Source organism: Nerophis ophidion, linkage group LG15 (genome assembly GCF_033978795.1).
Source record: "Nerophis ophidion isolate RoL-2023_Sa linkage group LG15, RoL_Noph_v1.0, whole genome shotgun sequence".
In the NCBI taxonomy this organism is placed as follows: domain Eukaryota; kingdom Metazoa; phylum Chordata; class Actinopteri; order Syngnathiformes; family Syngnathidae; genus Nerophis; species Nerophis ophidion.
In genome coordinates, this window is record NC_084625.1 from 8,492,422 (window position 1) to 8,515,003 (window position 22,582).

At 42.6% G+C, this 22,582-nt stretch overlaps 2 protein-coding genes across 5 annotated transcripts in view; one reads left to right on the plus strand and one right to left on the minus strand.

Moving 5' to 3' along the window:
• Positions 1 to 22,582, plus strand: part of LOC133569211 (neuritin-like) — a 68,056-nt gene that overhangs the window by 21,128 nt on the left and 24,346 nt on the right. The window lies entirely within an intron of this gene.
• LOC133569821 (coagulation factor XIII A chain-like) lies at positions 13,907 to 18,027 on the minus strand. The gene is made up of 18 exons (XM_061922444.1): positions 17,993 to 18,027; positions 17,772 to 17,831; positions 17,582 to 17,699; positions 17,344 to 17,520; positions 17,022 to 17,270; positions 16,819 to 16,937; positions 16,638 to 16,745; positions 16,365 to 16,539; positions 16,144 to 16,282; positions 15,963 to 16,066; positions 15,816 to 15,904; positions 15,584 to 15,737; positions 15,400 to 15,506; positions 15,152 to 15,317; positions 14,925 to 15,079; positions 14,667 to 14,803; positions 14,495 to 14,600; positions 13,907 to 14,393 (listed from the first exon to the last, which is right to left on the minus strand). The coding sequence occupies exons 2-18, from the start codon at positions 17,805 to 17,807 to the stop codon at positions 14,325 to 14,327; spliced, it is 2,208 nt and encodes a 735-aa protein (XP_061778428.1). The 5' UTR covers positions 17,808 to 17,831; positions 17,993 to 18,027; the 3' UTR covers positions 13,907 to 14,324.

Sequence of the window (22,582 nt, forward strand, 5' to 3'; positions counted from 1 at the left end):
GTCATCATTGTCACTGGGTCATTATTGTCACCGATGTCCCACTGGGTGTGAGTTTTCCTTGCCCTTATGTGGGCCTACCGAGGATGTCGTAGTGGTTTGTGCAGCCCTTTGAGACACTAGTGATTTAGGGCTATATAAGTAAACATTGATTGATTGATATATCGTATATCGCAATATGGCATAAAAATATTGCGATATTAATAAAAGCCTAATACAAAGTATTTCAATACTTGGAATCCGCACTTTTGCATGATATACTATGGTAATGTAATTAGTTACTATGGTAATCTGAGTCACAGCAGCTCAGACGAGGCACGAAGCAGTGTGGGTGGGGAGCGTTTCCACAGAGTGTTTCCAGAGCGGCCAGCCTGAAATGCGGGTGTGGGGGACAGACGCGCAAGGAGATTTTTACAACAAAGTTCTAAAGCTTTGTGATATATCAGATTGTAGATGGAGTTTTTTTTTTTACCCCTGGCGTTCATATTTCGCTCTGTTTGTTGCATTTTGTTGCGTTTCGCTTGATTGTAAAATATGGAAAGGGGGTGTAACCTTCACAAGTTGTTAATATTCAGTGTTTTATCGTTCATAAATATTATTGTAAATCCCACATTCTTTATTTTCATTCAGGAAAAAAAAAATCCATTCTGTGTTTTAAGGCGGTCTGTCCTTAACGTTTTTAGCTTTTTATAAGACATTATAGTGAGGGTTTGTATTAGTGTTAGTAAAAATAGGAGCCAAGCACACATACTGTACAGAGCTTGCATATAGATAGATATATTGGCCCCCAGACACATGTTTTTTCTCTAAACTTGGCCCCCAAGTCAAAATAATTTCCCAATCCGTTTATATTCAAATAAAAGGCGTTTTTAAAATATTGCCGCTGGAACAACTTATTTGTGTACTTCTGTCACATCATCACTTTTACACAAACGGAGCTAAGGTTGGTAGAGTGGCCGTGCCAGCAACTTGGAGGGTTCCAGGTTCGATCCCCGCTTCTGCCATCCCAGTCACTGCCGTTGTGTCCTTGGGCAAGACACTTTATCCACCTTCTCCTAGGTTTAAATGTAACTTAGATATTGGGTTTTACTATGTAAAAGCGCTTTGAGTCACTAGAGAAAAGCGCTATATAAATATAATTCACTTCACTACACTACTGGACTTGGAGAAGGCATTCGACCGTGTCCCTCGGGAAGTCCTGTGGGGAGTGCTCAGAGAGTATGGGGTATCGGACTGTCTTATTGTGGCGGTCCGTTCCCTGTATGATTAGTGCCAGAGCTTGGTCCGCATTGCTGGCAGTAAGTTGGACACATTTCCAGTGAGGGTTGGACTCCGCCAAGGCTGTCCTTTGTCACCGATTCTGTTCATAACTTTTATGGACAGAATTTCTAGGCGCAGTCAAGGCGTTGAGGGGTTCCGGTTTGGTGGCCACGGGATTAGGTCTCTGCTTTTTGCAGATGATGTGGTCCTGATGGCTTCATCTGGCCGGGATCTTCAGCTCTCACTGGATCGGTTCGCAGCCGAGTGTGAAGCGACCGGAATGAGAATCAGCACCTCCAAGTCTGAGTCCATGGTTCTCGCCCGGAAAAGGGTGGAGTGCCATCTCCGGGTTGGGGAGGAGACCCTGCCCCAAGTGGAGGAGTTCAAGTACCTAGGAGTCTTGTTCACGAGTGGGGGAAGAGTGGATCGTGAGATCGACAGTCGGATCGGTGCGGCGTCTTCAGTAATGCGGACGTTGTATCGATCCGTTGTGGTGAAGAAGGAGCTGAGCCGGAAGGCAAAGCTCTCAATTTACCGGTCGATCTACGTTCCCATCCTCACCTATGGTCATGAGCTTTGGGTCATGACCGAAAGGATAAGATCACGGGTACAAGCGGCCCAAATGAGTTTCCTCCGCCGTGTGGCGGGGCTCTCCCTTAGAGATAGGGTGAGAAGCTCTGCCATCCGGGAGGAACTCAAAGTAAAGCCGCTGCTCCTCCACATCGAGAGGAGCCAGATGAAGTGGTTCGGGCATCTGGTCAGGATGCCACCCGAACGCCTCCCTAGGGAGGTGTTTAGGGCACGTCCAGCTGGTAGGAGGCCACGGGGAAGACCCAGGACACGTTGGGAAGACTATGTCTCCCGGCTGGCCTGGGAACGCCTTGGGATCCCCCGGGAAGAGCTAGACGAAGTGGCTGGAGATAGGGAAGTCTGGGCTTCCCTGCTTAGGCCGCTGCCCCCGCGACCCGACCTCGGATAAGCGGAAGATGATGGATGGATGGATGGATGGATTCACTACACCACTGATGTGCTTATTTTCACTGCAAACCCTCAAATAAAACAAAGTCTCCTTAAATGTGTCAGATGATACATTTTATATACTTGCCTAAAAATGTTTTCTTGTATCGCCTCCTTGAGTAAACCAGCGCTTCCCAGCGTGGACACTGGGGCGGCGCCCTCGAGCCACTTGTGATATTAATATCACAGCAGCCACACCGCTCCCGAACTGAAGTTGACGACTAAATTTAAACGCCCTCCATTGCTGCGCTCCCACATTCCTACCAGGCCTCCCCTCCATCTCCCGCCAGGCCTCCTCCTCCTCCTCCTCCTCCTCCCATCACGCAGGGCTGCTGCTAAAGATGATGAAGATGACGATGAAGGCAGAGCAATAATTTGAGGTGATGTCAAATCTAACTTACTACGTATAACAAAAACTAACTTGGCTTGAAGTTTGATAAGTGAAAAGGTAGGCCCGTTAGCAAATGCTAATTCAGAGCAGTTAGAATATGTGAGTCCAAAATGCGGCCCTGGGGGCCATTTGCAACCCATAGCTAATTCATTTTGGCCCATTGCACAATCGTTAGCATTCTAATATTAGCATGCTAGCTTTTTTGCAAATTTCACAGGCAGACACCTTGGCGTCCAACATTTTCTTGCTTGATGAATAATTCCTGTTAATATGCTATCATAAGTATACTACTTTTTTTTTAAAGATATTTTTGTAGGTATAAACTCCAGTCATATTGCAGGCTAGGATTTTAAACCCATTTTTAAGGTACACACCTCAGAGTGAAAATATGTTGGTACCTGACGTTAGCGTTAGCATTTTAGCATGTTAGATTTTTTTTTTTAGCAGATTTTAGCATCTGTTTTTCTATTTTACCAATGCTAACTGTAAGCATGCTGTTGGTAACATAATACTGTTAGCACGCTTACATGCAACCCATAGCTATTTTTTTAATTAGTTAAAGTCACACACGCACATACTAGATTTGGTGAATTTGACCCATCCCCATGTTTACCCTCTGGTAGGTGAGGGGAGCTGTGAGCAACAGCGGTGCCCGCGCTCGGGAATAATTTTTGGTGATGTAACCCCCAATTCCGACCCTTGAGGCTGAGTGGCAATGGGTCCCATTTTTATAGTCTTTGGTACAACTCGACCGGGGTTTGAACTCACAACCTTCCAGTTTTGATTGATGATTGAAACTTTTATTAGTAGATTGCACAGTACAGTACACATTTCGTACAATTGACCACTAAATGGTAACACCCAAATTAGTTTTTCAACATGTTTAAGTCGGGGTCCACGTTAATCGATTCATGGTACAAGGCCACTGAGCAGGTTTAGCATTAGCATTCTAATATTAGCATGCTAGCTTTTTTGCAAATCTCACAGGCATACACCTCAGTGTCAAATATTTTCGTGCTTGACGAATTCCTGTTAGTATACTACTCTTTTTTTTTTTTAGCTATATTTTGTAGGTATAAACTCCAGTCATATTTTGGTACTTGATGCATACTCACAATTGCAAGGTAGCCTTTTAAACACATTTTTAAGGTAAACTATTTTGGTACTTGACTTTACAGTTGGGCTTCACGGTGGCAGAGGGGTTAGTGCATCTGCCTCACAATACGAAGTTCCTGCAGTCCTGGGTTCAAATCCAGGCTCGGGATCTTTCTGTGTGGAGTTTGCATGTTCTCCCCGTGATCGAGTGGGTTCCTTCCGGGTACTCCGGCTTCCTCCCACCTCCAAAGACATGCACCTGGGGATAGGTTGATTGGCAACACTAAATGGTCCCTAGTGTGTGAATGTGAGTGTGAATGTTGTCTGTCTATCCGTGTTGGCCCTGCGATGAGGTGGCGACTTGTCCAGGGTGTACCCCGCCTTCCGCCCGATTGTAGCTGAGATAGGCGCCAGCGACCCCAAAAGGGAATAAGCGGTAGGAAATGGATGGATGGACTTTACAGTTACTGCGATGAGGTGGCGACTTGTCCAGGGTGTACGCCGCCTTCCGCCCGATAGTAGCTGAGATAGGCACCAGCGTCCCCCGCGATCCCAAAGGTGATAAGCGGTAGAAAATGGACGGATGGACTTTACAGTTAACATTTTAGCATGCTAGATTTTTTTTACAGGATTTTAGCGTATATTTTGCTATTTTACCAATGCTAACTGTAAGCATGCTATTGGTAGCGTAATACAGTGAGCATGCTAATATCTAATTTTGCTTATATTTTCTGTTACCTGATGCTACCTGCTAGCATTTCCGCTTGGTTTTGGCTTTTCAGCGTTCAAATGAAACTGCTGCCAAAACTGCATTTTCTAGTTCTTTGAACAAGATGCATAACTTGTTTTAAATGTGAGAACTACCAAAATGGCCCACTCATCCTGTGATTTGTCAGTCTGTGGCCCTCGCTGGATAAAGCTTGGCCACCCCAGTTACTTAGAAGAGGTCGTCAATGTTCTGGGAGTTTAGCGAGCACAGCTTGAGCTTTTGTTTTGTGACGACTCCAATGAAAAGGACCCTTGTGACGTCGCTAATCTAATCACCCCTTTTCACCTGGACTTTTATATTCAAATGAGAGGCAACAAGCGCAGTCAGGTCACATGTCCACCTCGTCGTCTTCTCCATCACATCAGCAACTTTTGAATGTATGGCTATTGTCCTAACTTGAGCACGCCCTTACTCCTTTGCAGGCCCAAATGCTAAGGAGCTCTCTGAACGGTCTAAGCCGTTAGTTCAGGGGTGTCCAAACTTATCCCCTCAGGGCCGCACACTGAAAGATCAAAGCAAGGTGGGGCCATTTTGATATATATATTTTTTAAAAACAACACAATATATGTATAAAAAATATACATTTCGGACTCCACTCAGGCTTGATCCCAGGGACCCCAAAGGGTTTTGGTCAAAAAAATATTAAAAATGTGTCATTATTCAGTATTATTATTTTTATTATTCAAGTTTTAAATCTCTAGATCAACATAAGGTCTGTATATCAATATAATGATTTTAAAGATTTAAGTTGTATGCTCGGGCTTCACGGTGGGAGAGGGGTTAGTGCGTCTGCCTCACAATACGAAGGTCCTGCAGTCCTGGGTTCAAATCCAGGCTCGGGATCTTTCTGTGTGGAGTTTGCATGTTCTCCCCGTGAATGCGTGGGTTCCCTCCGGGTACTCCGGCTTCCTCCCACTTCCAAAGACATGCACCTGGGGATAGGTTGATTGGCAACACTAAATTGGCCCTAGTGTGTGAATGTGAGTGTGAATGTTGTTTGTCTATCTGTGTTGGCCCTGCGATGAGATGGCGACTTGTCCTGGGTGTACCCTGCCTTCCGCCCGATTGTAGCTGAGATAGGCGCCAGCGCCCCCCGCGACCCCGAAAGGGAATAAGCGGTAGAAAATGGATGGATGGAAGTTGTATGCTCTTTTTGTCACAAAAACCCAGTTTTTAATGGAAAAATCACAAAATATGCAATATTTTCACCCAATATTTTTTCAAGTGGAATATTTGAGATTATTTAATAACTGTAGCATTAAAAAGGTCAATCACTAAATTGATTTTAATTCATTATTATTTTTTGAGTAATGACACTTAAAAACAAATCACACTAAAATGATTGGGGATCCAAAAGGGTCCTACTCATTAAAGTGTTAGAAAATAAAATATACATTGTTTTACTGTTTACTTTTAACACAATAATCTCGAGATCAACTTCAGATCCATCCACCAATTATAAGTTTTATTGTTGTTTATGTTTTTTGTTTGTTCATGTTAGGACCTTCTTTAAAAAAAACAGCTCAGTTTTTATATGGCAAACACAAAATATGCAACATTTTCCCCAAAAAATATGTCAAAGTGGAAAATTTAACGTGACGTAATTAGAGCCTAGTCAATAATTCATAATGACATTGATTTTGATTCATTATTATTTTTTAAAGAAAGAAACAGCCTGCGTGACAGCTTTGTGTTATTAGAGTAAACATTACAACATTTTCTCGTTACATTTCTCTCGTTTGCTCTTTTACAGTGGGGCAAAAAAGTATTTAGTCAGCCACCGATTGTGCAAGTTCTCCCACTTAAAATGATGACAGAGGTCTGTCATTTTCATCATAGGTACACTTCAACTGTGGGAGACAGAATGTGAAAAAAAAATCCAGGATTTCACATTGTAGGAATTTTAAAGAATTTATTTGTAAATTATGGTGGAAAATAAGTATTTGGTCAACCATTCAAAGCTCTCACTGATGGAAGGAGGTTTTGGCTCAAAATCTCACGAATAATTACCTCATTTATTCTTTCCTTAACAAGGAACAGTAGTCCTGTCCCCTTAGCAGAAAAACAGCCCCAAAGCATGATGTTTCCACCCCCATGCTTCACAGTAGGTGTGGTGTTCTTGGGATGCAACTCAGTATTCTTCTTCCTCCAAACACGACGAGTTGAGTTTATACCAAAATGGATACATGGATGATACAGCAGAGGATTGGGAGAATGTCATGTGGTCAGATGAAACCAAAATAGAACTTTTTGGTATAAACTCAACTCGCTGTGTTTGGAGGAAGAGGAATACTGAGTTGCATCCCAAGAACACCACACCTACTGTGAAGCATGGGGGTGGAAACATCATGCTTTGGGGCTGTTTTTCTGCTAAGGGGACAGGACGATTGATCCGTGTTAAGGAAAGAATGAATGGGGCCATGTATCGTGAGATTTTGAGCCAAAACCTCCTTCCATCTGTGAGAGCTTTGAATAGTTGACCAAATACTTATTTTACATTTAGAAATAAATTCTTTAAAAATTCCTACAATATGAATTCCTGGATTTTTTTCACATTCTGTCTCTCACAGTTGAAGTGTACCTATGATGAAAATTACAGACCTCTGTCATCATTTTAAGTGGGAGAACTTGCACAATCGGTGGCTGACTAAATACTTTTTTGCCCCACTGTATATATCTTTTTACGTTTTAAAAATGTTTTAATTGTATTTTGAAAATTTGCCGTGGGGCCATTAAAAAAATACCTGCTGGCCGCAAATGGCCCCCGGGCCGCACTTTGGACACCCCTGAGTTAGTTGATGACCTGTGACCCCCTACTACTACTCCCAAGCCACTTTTTTTTTTTCCATCGTGCAGTCATAACAACGAAAAAGGATGCACGGAAGTTTGTGTAAGCACCAAATGTGCGGTGAGGATGGCGAGCAAGAAGTTGTGTCTCCTGCACAAGAAAGCGTGATGTTATTTATTGGACAGTCACCATGGAGCTGTTGCCATCAGCAACAATAGGGTGGATTCATCCATTCAGCACAGGACGAAGAGAAGGAGGAGGAGGAGGCATTCGTAAAGTTGCGCGGAGGAGGCGACGACGCGAGCGGGACGTTTCCTGACATGCCGTTGCTGTTGCTCAGCCTCCATAGGAGGGCCGTGGGGTCACATGACAGCGACACCTGTCGGCAGGATACCGAGGAAGAAAACCAGCAGCACGGATTGTTGACCTCTTCCTCTTTGCAGAGCGGGAAGATGCGGCTCAGACATGTGCAGAGGTGGGGGGAGGGCGTGAAAAACCGGTTTCCAATAGTGACGGGTGATTTGTAGGTAACAGTTGTTTGCCTTGCAGCCTGACAGTCACGCTGTCTTTCGCTTTCCTTAAAGGAACAGTACGTCACAGCATCACTTTGACCCGTGGACCCGCCTCAGACCACGAATGCGGCCACATGTTTACGACCAAGCTGCCAAAATGTTCTCCTGGCTCCACTCAAACCGCTAGAGGGCGCCAATCACTGCAGGGCAACTTTTTTTTTTTTTTTTTTTTGGACTCATCTTTTGTGTAACCTGTGCGAGCCACATGCAGTGACAAGTTTAGCCACTGGAGGGTGCTTCTCATCGAAGTAAACTTTTTTTTTTCTTTTTTTTTTTCACAAGAGCACAAGTCCCCACACGTGTGCGTGTCACGCTGGTTGGTTTGCTTTCTGGACGGACCAGTTTTGTGATGCTGATACATTTAATACCGTTGCCTCGGTAATGGATTTCCCGCCTGCCTTGAGGGTCTGGGGCATGCAACAAAAAAAAAAAATATTTTTTTTTTTGCATGTTTCAATAAAAGTTGCCAGTAAAGCATCGTAAATGACACAAAATCTATTTGTTTTTACAAACCCCGTTTCCATATGAGTTGGAAAATTGTGTTGCATGTAAATATAAACGAATACAATAATTGCAAATCCTTTTCAACCCATATTCAATTGAATGCACTACAAAGACAAGAGATTTGATGTTCGAACTCATAAACTTTATTCTTTTTTTGCAAATAATAATTAACTTTGAATTTCATGGCTACAACACGTGCCAAAGTAGTTGGGAAAGAGCATGTTTACCACTGTGTTACATCACCTTTTCTTTTAACAACACCTCGCTTCCACTTTGGTACGGATGACACGATGTCAAATATTTCCAAAACAATTTGAAATGTGGACTCGTCAGACCACAGAACACTTTTCCACTTTGCATCAGTCCATCTTGGATGATCTCGGGCCCAGAGAAGCGGTGTTTTTGGCTTTTGTTTTGCATCGTAAAGCTTTAACTTGCACTTACAGATGTAGTGACGAACTGTATTTAGTGAGAGTGGTTTTCTGAAGAGTTCCTGAGCCCATGTGGTGATATCCTTTAGAGATTGATGTCAGTTTTTGATACAGTTCCGTCTGAGGGATCGAAGGTCGCGGTCATTCAATGTTGCTTTACGTGGAGTGATTTCTCCAGATTCTCTGAACCTTTTAATGATGTTATGGACCGTAGTTGTTGAAATCCCTAAGTTTCTTGCAATTGCACTTTGAGAAACGTTGTTCTTAAACTATTTGACTATTTGCTCACACAGTTGTGGACAAAGGCGTGTACCTCGCTCCATTATTTCTTGTGAAAGACTGAGCATTTTTTGGGAAGCTGTTTTTATACCCAATCATGGCACCCACCTGTTTTCAATTAGCCTGCACACCCGTGGGATGTTCCAAATAAGTGTTTGATGAGCATTCCTCAGTTTATCAGTATTTAATGCCACCTTTCCCAACTTCTTTGTCACGTCTTGATGGCATCAAATTCTAAAGTTAATGATTATTTGCAAAAAAAAAAATGTTTATCAGTTTGAACATCAAATATGTTGTCTTTGTAGCATATTCTATTGAATATGGGTTGAAAAGGATTTGCAAATCATTGTATTCCGTTTATATTAAATCCAACCCAATTTTCCAACTCATATGGAAACGGGGTTTGTAGTTTCTTTTCTGTGTGGAGTTTGCATGTTCTTCCCGTGACTGCGTGGGTTCCCTCCGGGTACTCCGGCTTGCTCCCACCTCCAAAGACATGCGGGAATAGGTTGATTGGCAACACTAAATGGTCCCCAGTGTGTGAATGTTGTCCGTCTATCTGTGTTGGCCCTGCGATGAGGTGGTGACTTGTCCAGGGTGTACCCCGCCTTCCACATGAATGCAGCTGAGATGGGCTCCAGCGACCCCCCGCAACCTAAGGGGGACAAGCGGTAGAAAAAAGATGGATGGATGGATGCGCAAACTGTCAATTATACGCAAGTAGAGTGGTGTATAAAGAGAATATGGCCAACTCTGTTTCAGGCGATCTTCTCAATGATTGGTCAAAAGGCACACACGTGATTACAGGGCGCCATGACTGCTACCAACATTAAGCCGATCGGTACGTTTACCTTCCGTTCATGCTATTTCCAATTCTGAAACTCAAATCAAAAAACTAAGTTAAGGCTGTTTTTCGATTTTTACTATATATGCACGGTGGAAGAGTGGTTAGTGCATCTGCCTCGCAAGGCGAAGGTCCTGAGTAGTCCTGGGTTCAATCCCAGGCTTGGAATTTTTCTGTGTGGAGTTTGCATGTTCTCCCCGTGACTGCGTGGGTTCCACTTTACCCACCTGCTCCCAGTGCCATCCACACTGGTTTAAATGTAACTTAGATATTGGGTGTCACCAGTGACGTGCTGTTAGGGGAGGCAAGTGAGGCAGTGCCTCACCTGCCACCAGGGCGCTTAACCATGAAATGTTCCAAAGTAATAAAATAAAATAAGTTTTAATTTAAATTTTTTGGTTTATGCTTTCTACGTGATTTTGGTGTTGTTCCTGTATATTTTGATCATTTTCATGGTCAAACTCATGGAAATTCCATGTTTCCTGATCAAAACAACGCAGCATACCAGAAGTGAGGCAGACACAGGCGGTGCCTCTGCGGCTACACACGTGTGCGTGCGAGGGGGCGCATGCTTGTTGCCACGGGGAAAAGGCAGGCCATGAGGCAGCATGTGCCTCTGCCTCAAAGTAGGGGGCAATATATTGTCAACTTGCAGTTCAATGCCTCAGCAGTACTCTGACTCACCACACTAGGAGAAGTGGGGGCGCTCAAGCTAGCAGACAAAGGTCTCTCCACCAGAAGCCAGATTTTTTTCTTCTTTTTTTTTAACTGTATTTATAGTAAACATGGCATTTTTATTACAGTAAGCCAGCGTTTGTGGGTGTTTTTTGTCAGATGCAAAAATATTGTTACATTTTTTTGGAATTAAATTAAATTCAATGAATGTGTCTGCCAATATGGAGGATTATGTACTGTATCCAAAATGAAATACTTCTCTAAACTGGTCTTTAAGAAAAAATGAATGTGGTCATAAAAATATGTTTTTATGGAGGATAACTATTGCTGCTTCAGATACAAATGCAGAAAGGTAAATACACTCACAATACTTGATTTATTTTGTTAAAAGTAAATGGGACCAAAAACTATTTAATACCAACTTTATTAAATACTTTTTGGAACCATTTATCATATCATAATATCATTATGATAACGTTTTTATGAGAGCTAAAAACTCCCTTTTTTTTCCCTGTTTCTCTAATGTCAATCCTAAATCAACAATGACTAGAGCTGCACATATGAATTTAAGTAGAGAAAAGCGCTATATAAATATAATTCATTACATTATAGATGAGAAAATGAACTGGAATTTTGGAAATCTTATAAACAATATACAACATACAGTGAGAAGAAATACGTCAATAATGAATAAGGCAAAATATGTTCTCCACCAAAAATCCCTCTGTAATCTTTACTGCTCGCCAGTGTTACCATATCTGAGTTGTTGTGCAAAAATATCGGGCGTATAAGTACAAAAGTACACTTATTCACTTAGCGTGTTACAAAAATGAAAGATTAGTTCGAGCAGGTGTGTAAAAGTCATTTTAGCTCAAGGGCCGCATGGAGGAAAATCTGTGCACATGCGGGCCGGACTATTAAAATCATGGCATTAAAACTAAAAAATAAAGATTGTTTTCTTTGTTTTACTTTGGCCAAAAATAGAACAAACACATTCTGGAAATATTACAATAAAAATATAGAAAAAAAATAAAGACAGTGGTAAAGTTTAGATCCTTGAAGGAAATAAGAAAGTGAATGTTTATACCTGAGTATATTTACTCATGCATAAGAATTTGTTTTCTTTTGTCCATCCATCCATTTTCTACCGCTTATTCCCTTTCGGGGTCGCGGGGGGCGCTGGCACCTATCTCAGCTACAATCGGGCGGAAGGCGGGGTACACCCTGGACAAGTCGCCACCTCATCGCAGGGCCAACACGGATAGACAACATTCACACTCACATTCACACACTAGGGCCAATTTAGTGTTGCCAATCAACCTATCCCCAGGTGCATGTCTTTGGAAGTGGGAGGAAGCCGGAGTACCCGGAAAGAACCCACGCAGTCACGGGGAGAACATGCAAACTCCACACAGAAAGATCCCGAGCCTGGATTTGAACCCAGGGCTGCAGGACCTTCGTATTGTGAGGCAGACGCACTAACCCCTCTGCCACCGTGAAGACCTGTTTTCTTTTGTATTTCTTTTTAATTAATTAAGTAATGTTTGTGAGAACCTTTTTTCAAAACACAATATAGAATGTGAGATATAACAGGATAATGCATACATTTATAATTTTTTTCAAAACAGTTACAAAAAAGCAGGACCCCAAAAATGTACTTTGGGAACGCATTTTTATGACTTGATGGGGTCCCTGCGACCACATTTTGAGAATTCCTTGCACCAACACTGATGTAGTATTGCTGCGTGCAAAACAGCAGCAGGCGGCTGTGGCCTGCGGGCCGGGTCTAATACTAATCAATTATCATAGATAATTAATTCGGCCCGCAGGCCTTGACTTGTTAGAATGATACATAATGATGTGATTACAAATACATTGGAGGCAGCCACCACAGTTGACATACTTCACACAAGTGTCATAAATTCTCCGTGAGTGTTTGTCCAAAGCTAATGAAGATTTTGGCAAAAAGAGCATATGTAATTTTTTGCGTCGTTTTGTGTATTTCTTTTTGTTTATTGCGCCGTCGGGTGCTGGTTAGAGTGCCTGCTGGTCACGTAAAGTGTCAAATATGGCCGCAAAATCATACTTTCACGAAATAAAAGCTTGTTTTATTGTAATTTAATGAGCTAGGGTATGTTAAGAACTATACATAGACATATTATTTTCAGTGTCAAAACGACAGCAATCACATGCATGCGGATACAGCCACACATGTCCTTTGTAGCAGTCACGGCGCCTGTTTAGGGGTGGTGTGGCTCGGCTGGTAGAGCGACCATGTCAGCAAAATTATTATTATAACCTCAATTTATTAACGTGGATCCCGACTTAAACAAGTTGAAAAACTTATTTGGGTGTTAGCATTTAATTCAATGGTCAATTGTATGGAATATGTACTGTACTGTGCAATCTACTAATAAAAGTTTCAATCAAAAGTTTCCAGATTCAATCCCTGCCTCCACCATCCCAGTCACTGGCGTTGTGTCCTCGGGCAAGGCACTTTGCCCACCTGCCCCCAGTGCCACCCACACTTGTTTAAATGTAGCTTAAAGATGTAAATCATGGGTTTGACTATGTAAAGCGCTTTAAGTCTCTTGAGAAACGCGCTATATAAATATACTTCACTGCTTTTTAGTTGGCCATGCTCTCCATATTTATGACTGGACACAAGAGGGTTGCAGCACCCTCTAGTGGTGGAGAGAAGTAGAGCTGGGGTCCTTAACTGTTTTGACCTCAGGGCCAAACTTTTCCACCGCAGAGGGTCCGGTACCCACTCAAATATTAACACTTAATTAGTATTCTTGGTTTTGATTATATTCAATAATTATATCGAACTTACTTACGGTTCAACAGGCTGATTACAAAAAATAATACTTATCGAATATAATGCAAAAGAAGGGACTCGTTAAAACTGAAAAATAAATGTAACTAGCGAAACAGTGCTAAAATAAATAATCTGTAACTAAATGAATCATTAATAATATATGTTTCCTAAATAAAATGTTACTAAAATTAACATCCAAATAAAAATACTGCTAGGCCACTTTAGTCATAATTTTTGTGCTTAAAAGACTTTTGCTCCAGACTTTGATATTGTCATTACTGCTACAAGTGGTGGAAAAGTGCATTACAACTAAGTTCCGCTGCGGCCCATACACACCACTGCTGGGAAAAATATGTATTTTGGGGGGGCCTCTCTAGGGGGCGCTATGGTTAAGAAACACTGAACTAGAGCATCATGTGGACAGCAAAAGGTGACTACAATGTTGTTATTAACACTCACCCCGTGGTTTTCACTTTGCTTTATTGTTGGTAGTTGATTATTGCAGTAGAACAACAATTGAATGATTCAAGAAAGAATATTGAAATTCATTTGTCACATTCTTTCTATGCATCAAATGTTCATGTTTTATTAACTTCTATGTGTCTAGAAAAATAAAAATGTAACCTGTCATTATTTAATAGAAAATATTACTACTTAAAAAAGTCTAAATGTAACTTATTTCCTTGTAATTATTCCTTTAATGTCGACATTTTCTCAGGTTTCTACTACTATGGCATGACCTTTGACCGCTGAGTCTCAGCGCTTTAACAGGAAGATGCATTTAATCATAAATTAAAAAAAAAAAAAATCATCAGAAGCATTGATTGGTGTGAGAAAAATCATAAAATCATCAGTTTGTGGCGCACGGTAGCTCCGCCTTTTCACTGGACAGCTCCGTCGTTTTTAGCAGACTGTTTGACCCCAACATTGAAGTCAGTAGAGCCCCAAATCTGCACGGAGACAAGAAAACATGGTCAGTTTTCCCGAAATACCGCCAGTGGTGTGATGGGTTGACATATGCTGCGTTGGGTTACTGAAGGGCTCCAATTACCTCGCACATGTTGCTGCAGTACATCACGGCCACCAGGACGCGCTTTCCTGTCATCTGAGGGGTGAAGGAGACCTGCCAGGAGATGGACGATTGTGGCTCAAGGACCCTGAAAGACGCAGACATCATCAACAAACGCACATTATTCCAGTAGCATTTTAGCATATGTGCCTACTTGTAGAAGCGTGTCCGGTACGGCAGCGCTCGAGGGCCCTCCAAGGCCACATAAATGTCATGCAGAGCAAATTCAAAGGGGTTGGTGAAGCTGACCTTGGCATACATTTCCTCTCCCATCTCAAGAGGCCCGCTCACCTGGGGCACAAAGACAGAAAGGATAAAGAAGTCCACTCCAAAAAGGATCACTAGACTTAACAGGACTTTTGGGAGGCAACAAGGAAAGTTCTGATGTGATGTCTGGAAATATCAACAGTACCTCGAGTTCCAGGGCCGGTGCGTGAAGGTAGATCACCTTGAGGGCACTAATGCTCCCGCTGTCCATGTGGCCATTCACCATGAAGCTGAGGAAGCGTTGAAAGACCAAATGTTCCATATATTCTTGAGCCGTGACCGTCACAACCTGACGCGTTGCTGCAACACAAACGCGGTTAGGTCTGGACTACGACCCTTCTCTCGTTAGGACGCTACCAAGGACAGACTTACTCTGATGCGGCTCCGCGACTACGACAAAGTCCTCACTTTTGAAGCGTTTGGCCTGGACTCCGGTGTAAAAGACGACCGCGCACGACAGTTTCACCTTGATTGTTTCGGAAACGCTTCCGTGATTCTTGAACTCCACCACCACGTTTACATCATTTCCCAGTTCAACCTGTGGAGGCAGGTAAAGTCTAAGGTTAAAACACTGCCAGGTACTTGACAAGGCGCACACTGGTGTGAAGACATGAAGACACCTTTTCAATAATGAGGGATACAGTAATCATGGGTTGATCACTGGGCTGGTCTCTCTCTAAGCCGTGGCTCTCTGCCTTCGCGAGGGAAATGGTGTCATTATGACTTCCTGCAAACACACATTATCTTGGATGACGTTTTCGAGATAAGTAAAGATTTGTTGGCACTATGGGGGCTTCTTGTCACCTTCCGGGTACTTGTACTCGTGAGTAATGTCTTTTGCAGTGTCCCTGAGGACGTGCTTGGTAAAGAGGCCTTGTCCAACCAGAGTGGTGTCCTCACCAATTTGGTTCATGTTCCCATAACGATCCCGCTCCAGGAATATTACGTCGCTGTTCACCTGCAGGGGGCACACGCAAACTTAAGTACGAACTTGTGATAAGAGTGAAAACTAGCACGGTGAGACTTTGCTGCTGACCTCCGCGTAAATGAAGGGGCCGTCAAACGGGAATCCCACCAGACCGTCCTTGATGGCAGTGACGGAGGCTGGCCCGCAGCGGTAGTATCCTGCAAAAATACACCTGCATCATGATCACTCCTCTGTGCACATGTGCATGTGTCCTACCATCACTGGTCTCTTGTGGTGTGGAATCTACCACCTGCCAGCCCCCCAGGCCTGGGCCCAGGTCAGGGCGTTGCATGTAAACCTCGTTCCAGCAATGGTAGTTCCTGCAGAGGACGCTGCTGTTAAAACCAAAGACCGCAGGCAACGCCAACTTTTAGCATGTTTTTGCATTTAGACCAACCAGATGGAGTCATCTGTGTTGCGTTCGTCGGGCGAGCCGTCCGGCTTGAAGACGAGTTCGATCTTAAGGTTGCCCGTATTGTCGTGAGCCGAGCTGAAGTTGGTGATGACTCTGGCCGGGATGCCGAGCGTGCGCAGGACTTAGAGCAAGACAATAATGGCATTGTTCAGTCACAACACAGCCTTGTTATTACCATTAAAAAAAAAAGCTTGAAGTCTTACAGGTGTTGAAGACTCCTGCGTACACCCAGCACTGGGCGTAGCTCACCGACACGCCTGTGTTGGCGTACTGCAGCAGGATCTTCACGCTCCCTGTCCACAACGTGGGCGCAGTGCCTCCTGAAAAGTTGTCGCTCCAGTTTCCCACAAGCACGCCATCGTCATCCTGGGAGTTTATCTATAAAAGTCAGTAGCAAAACATGAGCAGAGGCCCATGGCCCATAGGTCAAAACTAGGCACCATTGCTACAGAGTGAGTCAAGTAGATAATGCTGACCACAGCAGAGCCCTTCCGGACCAGTTTGATGGCGTCCCCACGGTTGGTGATGGGCATGCGACACGCATCCAGGAGATAGATGCAAGCGTCCAAGATGCCGCGGTCAAACTGCAGTGAAACATAAAAAACACGCAATGTTCGCCTGTAGCATGACACCTGTGTAGACACAACGTGCACACACCTGTCCATAGATCCATTTGCGAGCAATCATACTCTCCTTGGAACCTTGGTAGATGATGCCATATTCGTTCAGCACATACTCTTGCCTTCCGTCTTCATCAGGGTAATACACAGCATCCTCTGTGGACGGAAGTGTTTTTGCTCAGGTCAAATCAAATCAAACAGTCCAAACACAGAGGGCAGCAGCATCATCAAAACTCTTACCCTTACACCAGGCGTTGAATAGCACATAAAAGTCAGTGTCAATGTCCCTCTTGCTGCGCTCCATGCCACGGTTCGTCACTATCCTGGCATACATGCGGTATCTCCCCACAATGGCATTGGGAGCCGTAATGATTCCAAACAGGACAGATGTACCATTATTCTGCACTATATGACCCGGCCAGCGACCTTGCTTGCGGGAGTTAAATCTCACCACCACCTGGGTGCCCTTAATGGGTGAGGGGTGGGAACCTTGCCAAAGAGGAAATGAGAGGATGGTGAATTAAAAAAAATCAGTCACTCCAAAAAATAACTTCAGACGTACCAATCAGAAACTCCAGCATGAATCTGTCTCTGTCATTCAAAGGTCGGTTGAAAGTGACCCGGATGAAAAACTCATCTCCCCGACGGATCACCAGGTTCTTGATGTCGTAGAACTGGGTGCGGTGCAGTGGCTTGTTCTTTTGCTTGCACATGTCAATTTCCACCACAGACAGTGGTTCTGGAGAGGAACACCACAGTTGGTCCCACGTAAAACGTCAAAACTTCACTGGGGAGCTTACCGCCCTGGGGTCCAGTAAACCGCGGTCCCGGCACACCGTCATCATGGTGGTCGTAGAACTCAAAAGGCTCGAATTCGGGGAACTCATCCTCGACAAGCAACAGGTTGGTGGTTGGTGGCTAAAAGGTGGGGAAAACGCCAATAAAAGCTGAGACACACTTTCATCAAAGTAATGTTTGAAGTTCCCTTACCTTTGTGGGGTAGCGGCCCAAGTGGTTGTTAGCCATTATGCTCAAAAGTCACAAAACTCTCTGTAGCAAGCAAAAATATCTAGATTAATTACAAATACAATGATCTCATAGTTGACTAATATACAATCTAAAACAACATAACAAATATTGTATTAATCCTGGAACTGAAATTCAGTTTAAATTTGGTCGGACAATAATAAAAAAATGAAATTGGTGCTTACCGCTCAGATGGAGATGCGTTTGTGTGATGACCATATCTGCCTCCAACACGCTTTAAATACACAAATCCCTTCCCCTTTCTTTGGGTAGCACGCCTAGGCTTGCGTCATGTCTCTGAGCGACTTGCCCCGGGTCAGCAAGCCCTAAGCATCTATACTTCCTTGCAGCATTAGAGTCCATCAGTACATCGTGTGAACATATGGAATACACTTGTGTTGCAAAAAGACAAAATTGGAATAAGACACAAACAATGGTGAAGCAATTTATCGCAAACACCAATTGGGCTGTTCATCATCTGATCAAAAGTTTAAGACCACAGCCATCAAAAGCCAAAAACATCACAAAAATTTGGATTTTGGGATTTTTTTTTTTAAGTGTTGGTCCTAAAATGTTGATCAACTGATATTAATTACTGTATTTTTCGGATTATGAGTCGCAGTTTTTTTAATAGTTTGGCCGGTGTTTCGACATATACTCTGGACTGACTTATTTGTGAGATTTTTTACACGTTACTGTAAAATATTAAATAATATTATTTATCTCATTCGCGGAAGAGACGAAGAAAATGTCAGCAATCGTCACACACACGCCGACCAATAAGAATTCGGCATTGTGGGTCATGGGATGCTAACTGCTATATGCTACTGCCGTAGCTATTAAAATGGATCATTTCAACGTTGGCGGTAACTTATAAAAACTGAGAAGGGCTGAACAAAAATGGCACCGAAAAGGAAATCATGTACTGCAGATTACAAGCTGGACCTAGTGAAATATGCAGCAGTGAAACGACAAGAGGAAGCGGCGCATAAATTACTGTAACGTATTATTTTCGGGTCTCCCCATATCTAGCAATAAAAGATTACAGTTGGTACAAAATGCGGCTGCTAGAATTTTAACAAGAACAAGAAAGTTTGATCACATTACGCCTGTACTGGCTCGCCTGCACTGGCTTCCTGTGCACTTAAGATGTGACTTTAAGGTTTTACTACTTACGTATAAAATACTACACGGTCTAGCTCCATCCTATCTTGCCGATTGTATTGTACCATATGTCCCGGCAAGAAATCTGCGTTTAAAGGACTCCGGCTTATTAGTGATTCCCAAAGCCCAAAAAAAGTCTACGGGCTATAGAGCGTTTTCATTTCGAATGCCCTCCTGGTAACAGTTCAAGATGCCACCTCAGTAGAAGCATTTAAGTTTCACCTTAAAACTCATTTGTATACTCAAGCCTTTAAATGGACTCCCTTTTTAGACCAGTTGATCTGCCGTTTCTTTTCTTTTTCTCCTATGTACCACTCTCCCTTGTGGAGGGGGTCCGGTCCGATCCGGTGGCCGTGTACTACTTGCCTGTGTATCGGCTGGGGACATCTCTGTGCTGCTGATCAGCCTCCGCTTGGGATGGTTTCCTGCTGGCTCAGCTGTGAACGGGACTCTCGCTGTGTTGGATCCACTTTGGACTGGACTCTCGCGGCTGTGTTGGATCCATTATGGATTGAATTTTCGCAGTATCATGTTAGACCCGCTCGACATCCATTGCTTTCGTCCTCTCCAAGGTTCTCATAGTCATCATTGTCACCGACGTCCCACTGGGTGTGAGTTTTCCTTGCCCTCATGTGGGCCTACCGAGGATGTCGTAGTGGTTTGTGCAGCCCTTTGAGACACTAGTGATTTAGGGCTATATAAGTAAACATTGATTGATTGATTGATACCTTTTGGAGTTGGCAGAAGAAGAAAATTTCATGGGATTTATGGATTAGGAGTGACAGATTGTTTGGTAAAGGTATAGCATGTTCTATATGTTATAGTCATTTGAATGACTCTTACCATAATATGTTACGTTAACATACCAGGCACCTTCTCAGTTGGTTATTTATGCCTCATATAACGTTCACTTATTCAGCCTGTTGTTCACTATTCTTTATTTATTTTAAATTTCCTTTCAAATGTCTATTCTTGGTTTTGGGTTTTATCAAATAAATTTCCCCCAAAAATGCAACTTATACTCCAGTGCGACGTATATATGTTTTTTTCCTTCTTTATTAGTCATTTTCCCCCGGTGCGACGTATACTCCGGAGCGGCTTATAATGCGAAAAATATGGTGGTTCAATGGTTATTTACAATTAATTGCTTATTTTAATATTTTACATTTTCAGTCCCATTTCTTCTTCTTTTTGTTGATGTCAATGCACACATTTGCATCACAAGGTTTGTCGTTTTGGTTTTGTGAAATGCTGACTTCCTCTGACCATTACACCCATATTGAGGTCACCTTGACACGCCTGCTGCTAAAGGGGTCAACTTCCCGTTTGCCATCTCAAACTAAGGTCACCATAAATCTAATTGGATCCTCAGCTCATTCTGGCGATGCGGCTATTTTCCTGCTTCCCTTAATTATTTTTTTTTACCATCTATTTTTTTTTTTTTTGTATTTATTTCAGACATGTTTAAAAAAAAAAAATAAGAAAAAGAACAAAACAACAGAGTCATGAAAATAAAATCATAACAACATAGAGATGTGTTTCGAACATGTTTACATCACAAATTCTAACTGAAAAGGAGTAAAAAAAAACAAGCGTATTTATTCCGACCCATTTTATGTTTAGATATAATATCAAACACAATTGTTCACTTACTTTTTCACTCTTAACAATAAATAAATGAATAAATAAATCTTAACAAAGTTCACACGAATAGTTAAATTACTGTTTGGTTCACATAATATGTGATGGATTGTGTCATCAGTCAGGTTCAAGATTTTTCCGTCAGTATTCCTCTTCCTTGTACTTTGTAAACTCTTTGGTGTTGAACAGTTCCTTAAAGTGGATCATATGAGTAGTACATTGTTTGATTTTTTTTTTTTTTTTTGCTTAATTATTCCATAATTTCACATACTGATGTTTAGTGTTGTACGTGCACACAATTGTTCCCTAAGGTGATATTTCTCCTCTTGTTGAGAATAATTGTTGCACACTCTTGGGAGGCAGTTTATCGTTTGCTTTGTTCAGAATTTTAGCTGTTAACAAATGCCCCAAATCTTGGAATTTCAATATTTTTGATTCAGTATAAATGGGTCAACATTATGTATTATTCTAACTGACCTATTTTATGACACGTTAGTCAATGAAGTGTACTTTTGTTGGTATTTCTCCATATTTCTTTACAATACCTCCGATACGGTTACACTAATGAGCAGTACAGACTATTGAAAAACAAATATGATACAGGGATTTTAACATGGTATTTTTTCATTTTGTTTGTTGATCACTCCCTCCGGTATTCTACAGGCTTTTTTGTGATTGCTGCAGACTAAAATGTCTGAATTTACAGGAGCCTTTTTAGAAAGTTTCGACACAACTTGCAATGTTTTGTGGCTTTTTTTATTCCAATAACATGGAATCGACTTGCGAATGAATTTGCTATCAATGTTCCATGTAACCTTTTAACTTTTTGGAAATCACAAGGTTTCAACACAAATGGGAACACAAATACTGTATTGATGTTTTACTCGATTTACACTACCCGGGCTCATCAGAAGACACTCGAAGGCAATAAAACAGAGACGTATTCGACAGGTGAAAATTACACTCATTGGCCTAAATACAGTATGGGCAGCATGGTGAAACAGGGGTTAGTGGATGTGCCTCACAATACGAAGGTCCTAAGTAGTCCTGAGTTCAATCCCGGGCTCGGGATCTTTCTGTGTGGAGTTTGCATGTTCTTTCCGTGACTCCGTGGGTTCCCTCCGGGTACTCCGGCTTCTTCCCACCTCCCAAAACATGCACCTGGGGATAGGTTGATTGGCAACACTAAATGGTCCCTAGTGTGTGAATGTGAGTGTGAATGTTGTCTGTCTATCTGTGTTGGCCCTGGGATGAGGTGGTGACTTGTCCAGGGTGTACACCGCCTTCCGCTCAAATGCAACTGAGATAGGCTGCAGCAGGGGTCGGGAACCTTTTTGGCTGAGAGAGCCAAAAAGCCAAATATTTAAAAATGTAATTCCATAAGAGCCATATAATATTTTTTTTAACACTGAACACAACTAAACGCGTGCATTTTTAAGTAAGACTAACATTTCTAGAGTATAGTAGGTCTCTTATTCTTTGTAATAACATTGTTATTCTGAAGCTAACTGTGAAGGGGGCGTGGCCCGCGGGCCTGCAGCGAACTGGGGTGTGCCAGGACCGGCCTGGAAATCAGCGAGAGCTGCGTACATGGCCCACCTGAGCCTTGTTATCTAATCACCTGTCGCTCTGTTATAAGCAGCAGCCAGGAGGAGAGACGGGGTCGGAGCTGGAGCCAGAGCGCGAGCGAGAACGAAAGAGAAAAATACAATTGCTGGAAAGCAACTGAGAGACTTATTGAAAAATAAAGCAATAGTGTAACCCTGAAACGGGCTCTCAAGTCGGTGCTTGGTGGTCTGAATAACCCCCAGGAGGACAAGCCCCACACTAACCAATAATAAATAACTTCTTAATGCAACTTCTTGAACAGGTGCGGTAGTAAACGGATGGATGGACTAAAAATGCATGAGAGAGTTTTATGTTTTGAACATTATATTTAACACTTATTACAAGTGGAATTATTCATTACT

Excerpts from the sequence above, each read along its gene's own strand:
- LOC133569821 (XM_061922444.1), bottom strand. The coding sequence starts at position 17,807 with ATGGCTAACAACCACTTGGGCCGCTACCCCACAAAG. Across the intron at positions 17,700-17,771 it reads TGGGCCGCTACCCCACAAAG|CCACCAACCACCAACCTGTT; the intron begins GTAAGGGAACTT and ends CCCACCTTTTAG. Across the intron at positions 16,540-16,637 it reads TCCGGAAGGGCTCTGCTGTG|ATAAACTCCCAGGATGACGA; the intron begins GTCAGCATTATC and ends TGACTTTTATAG.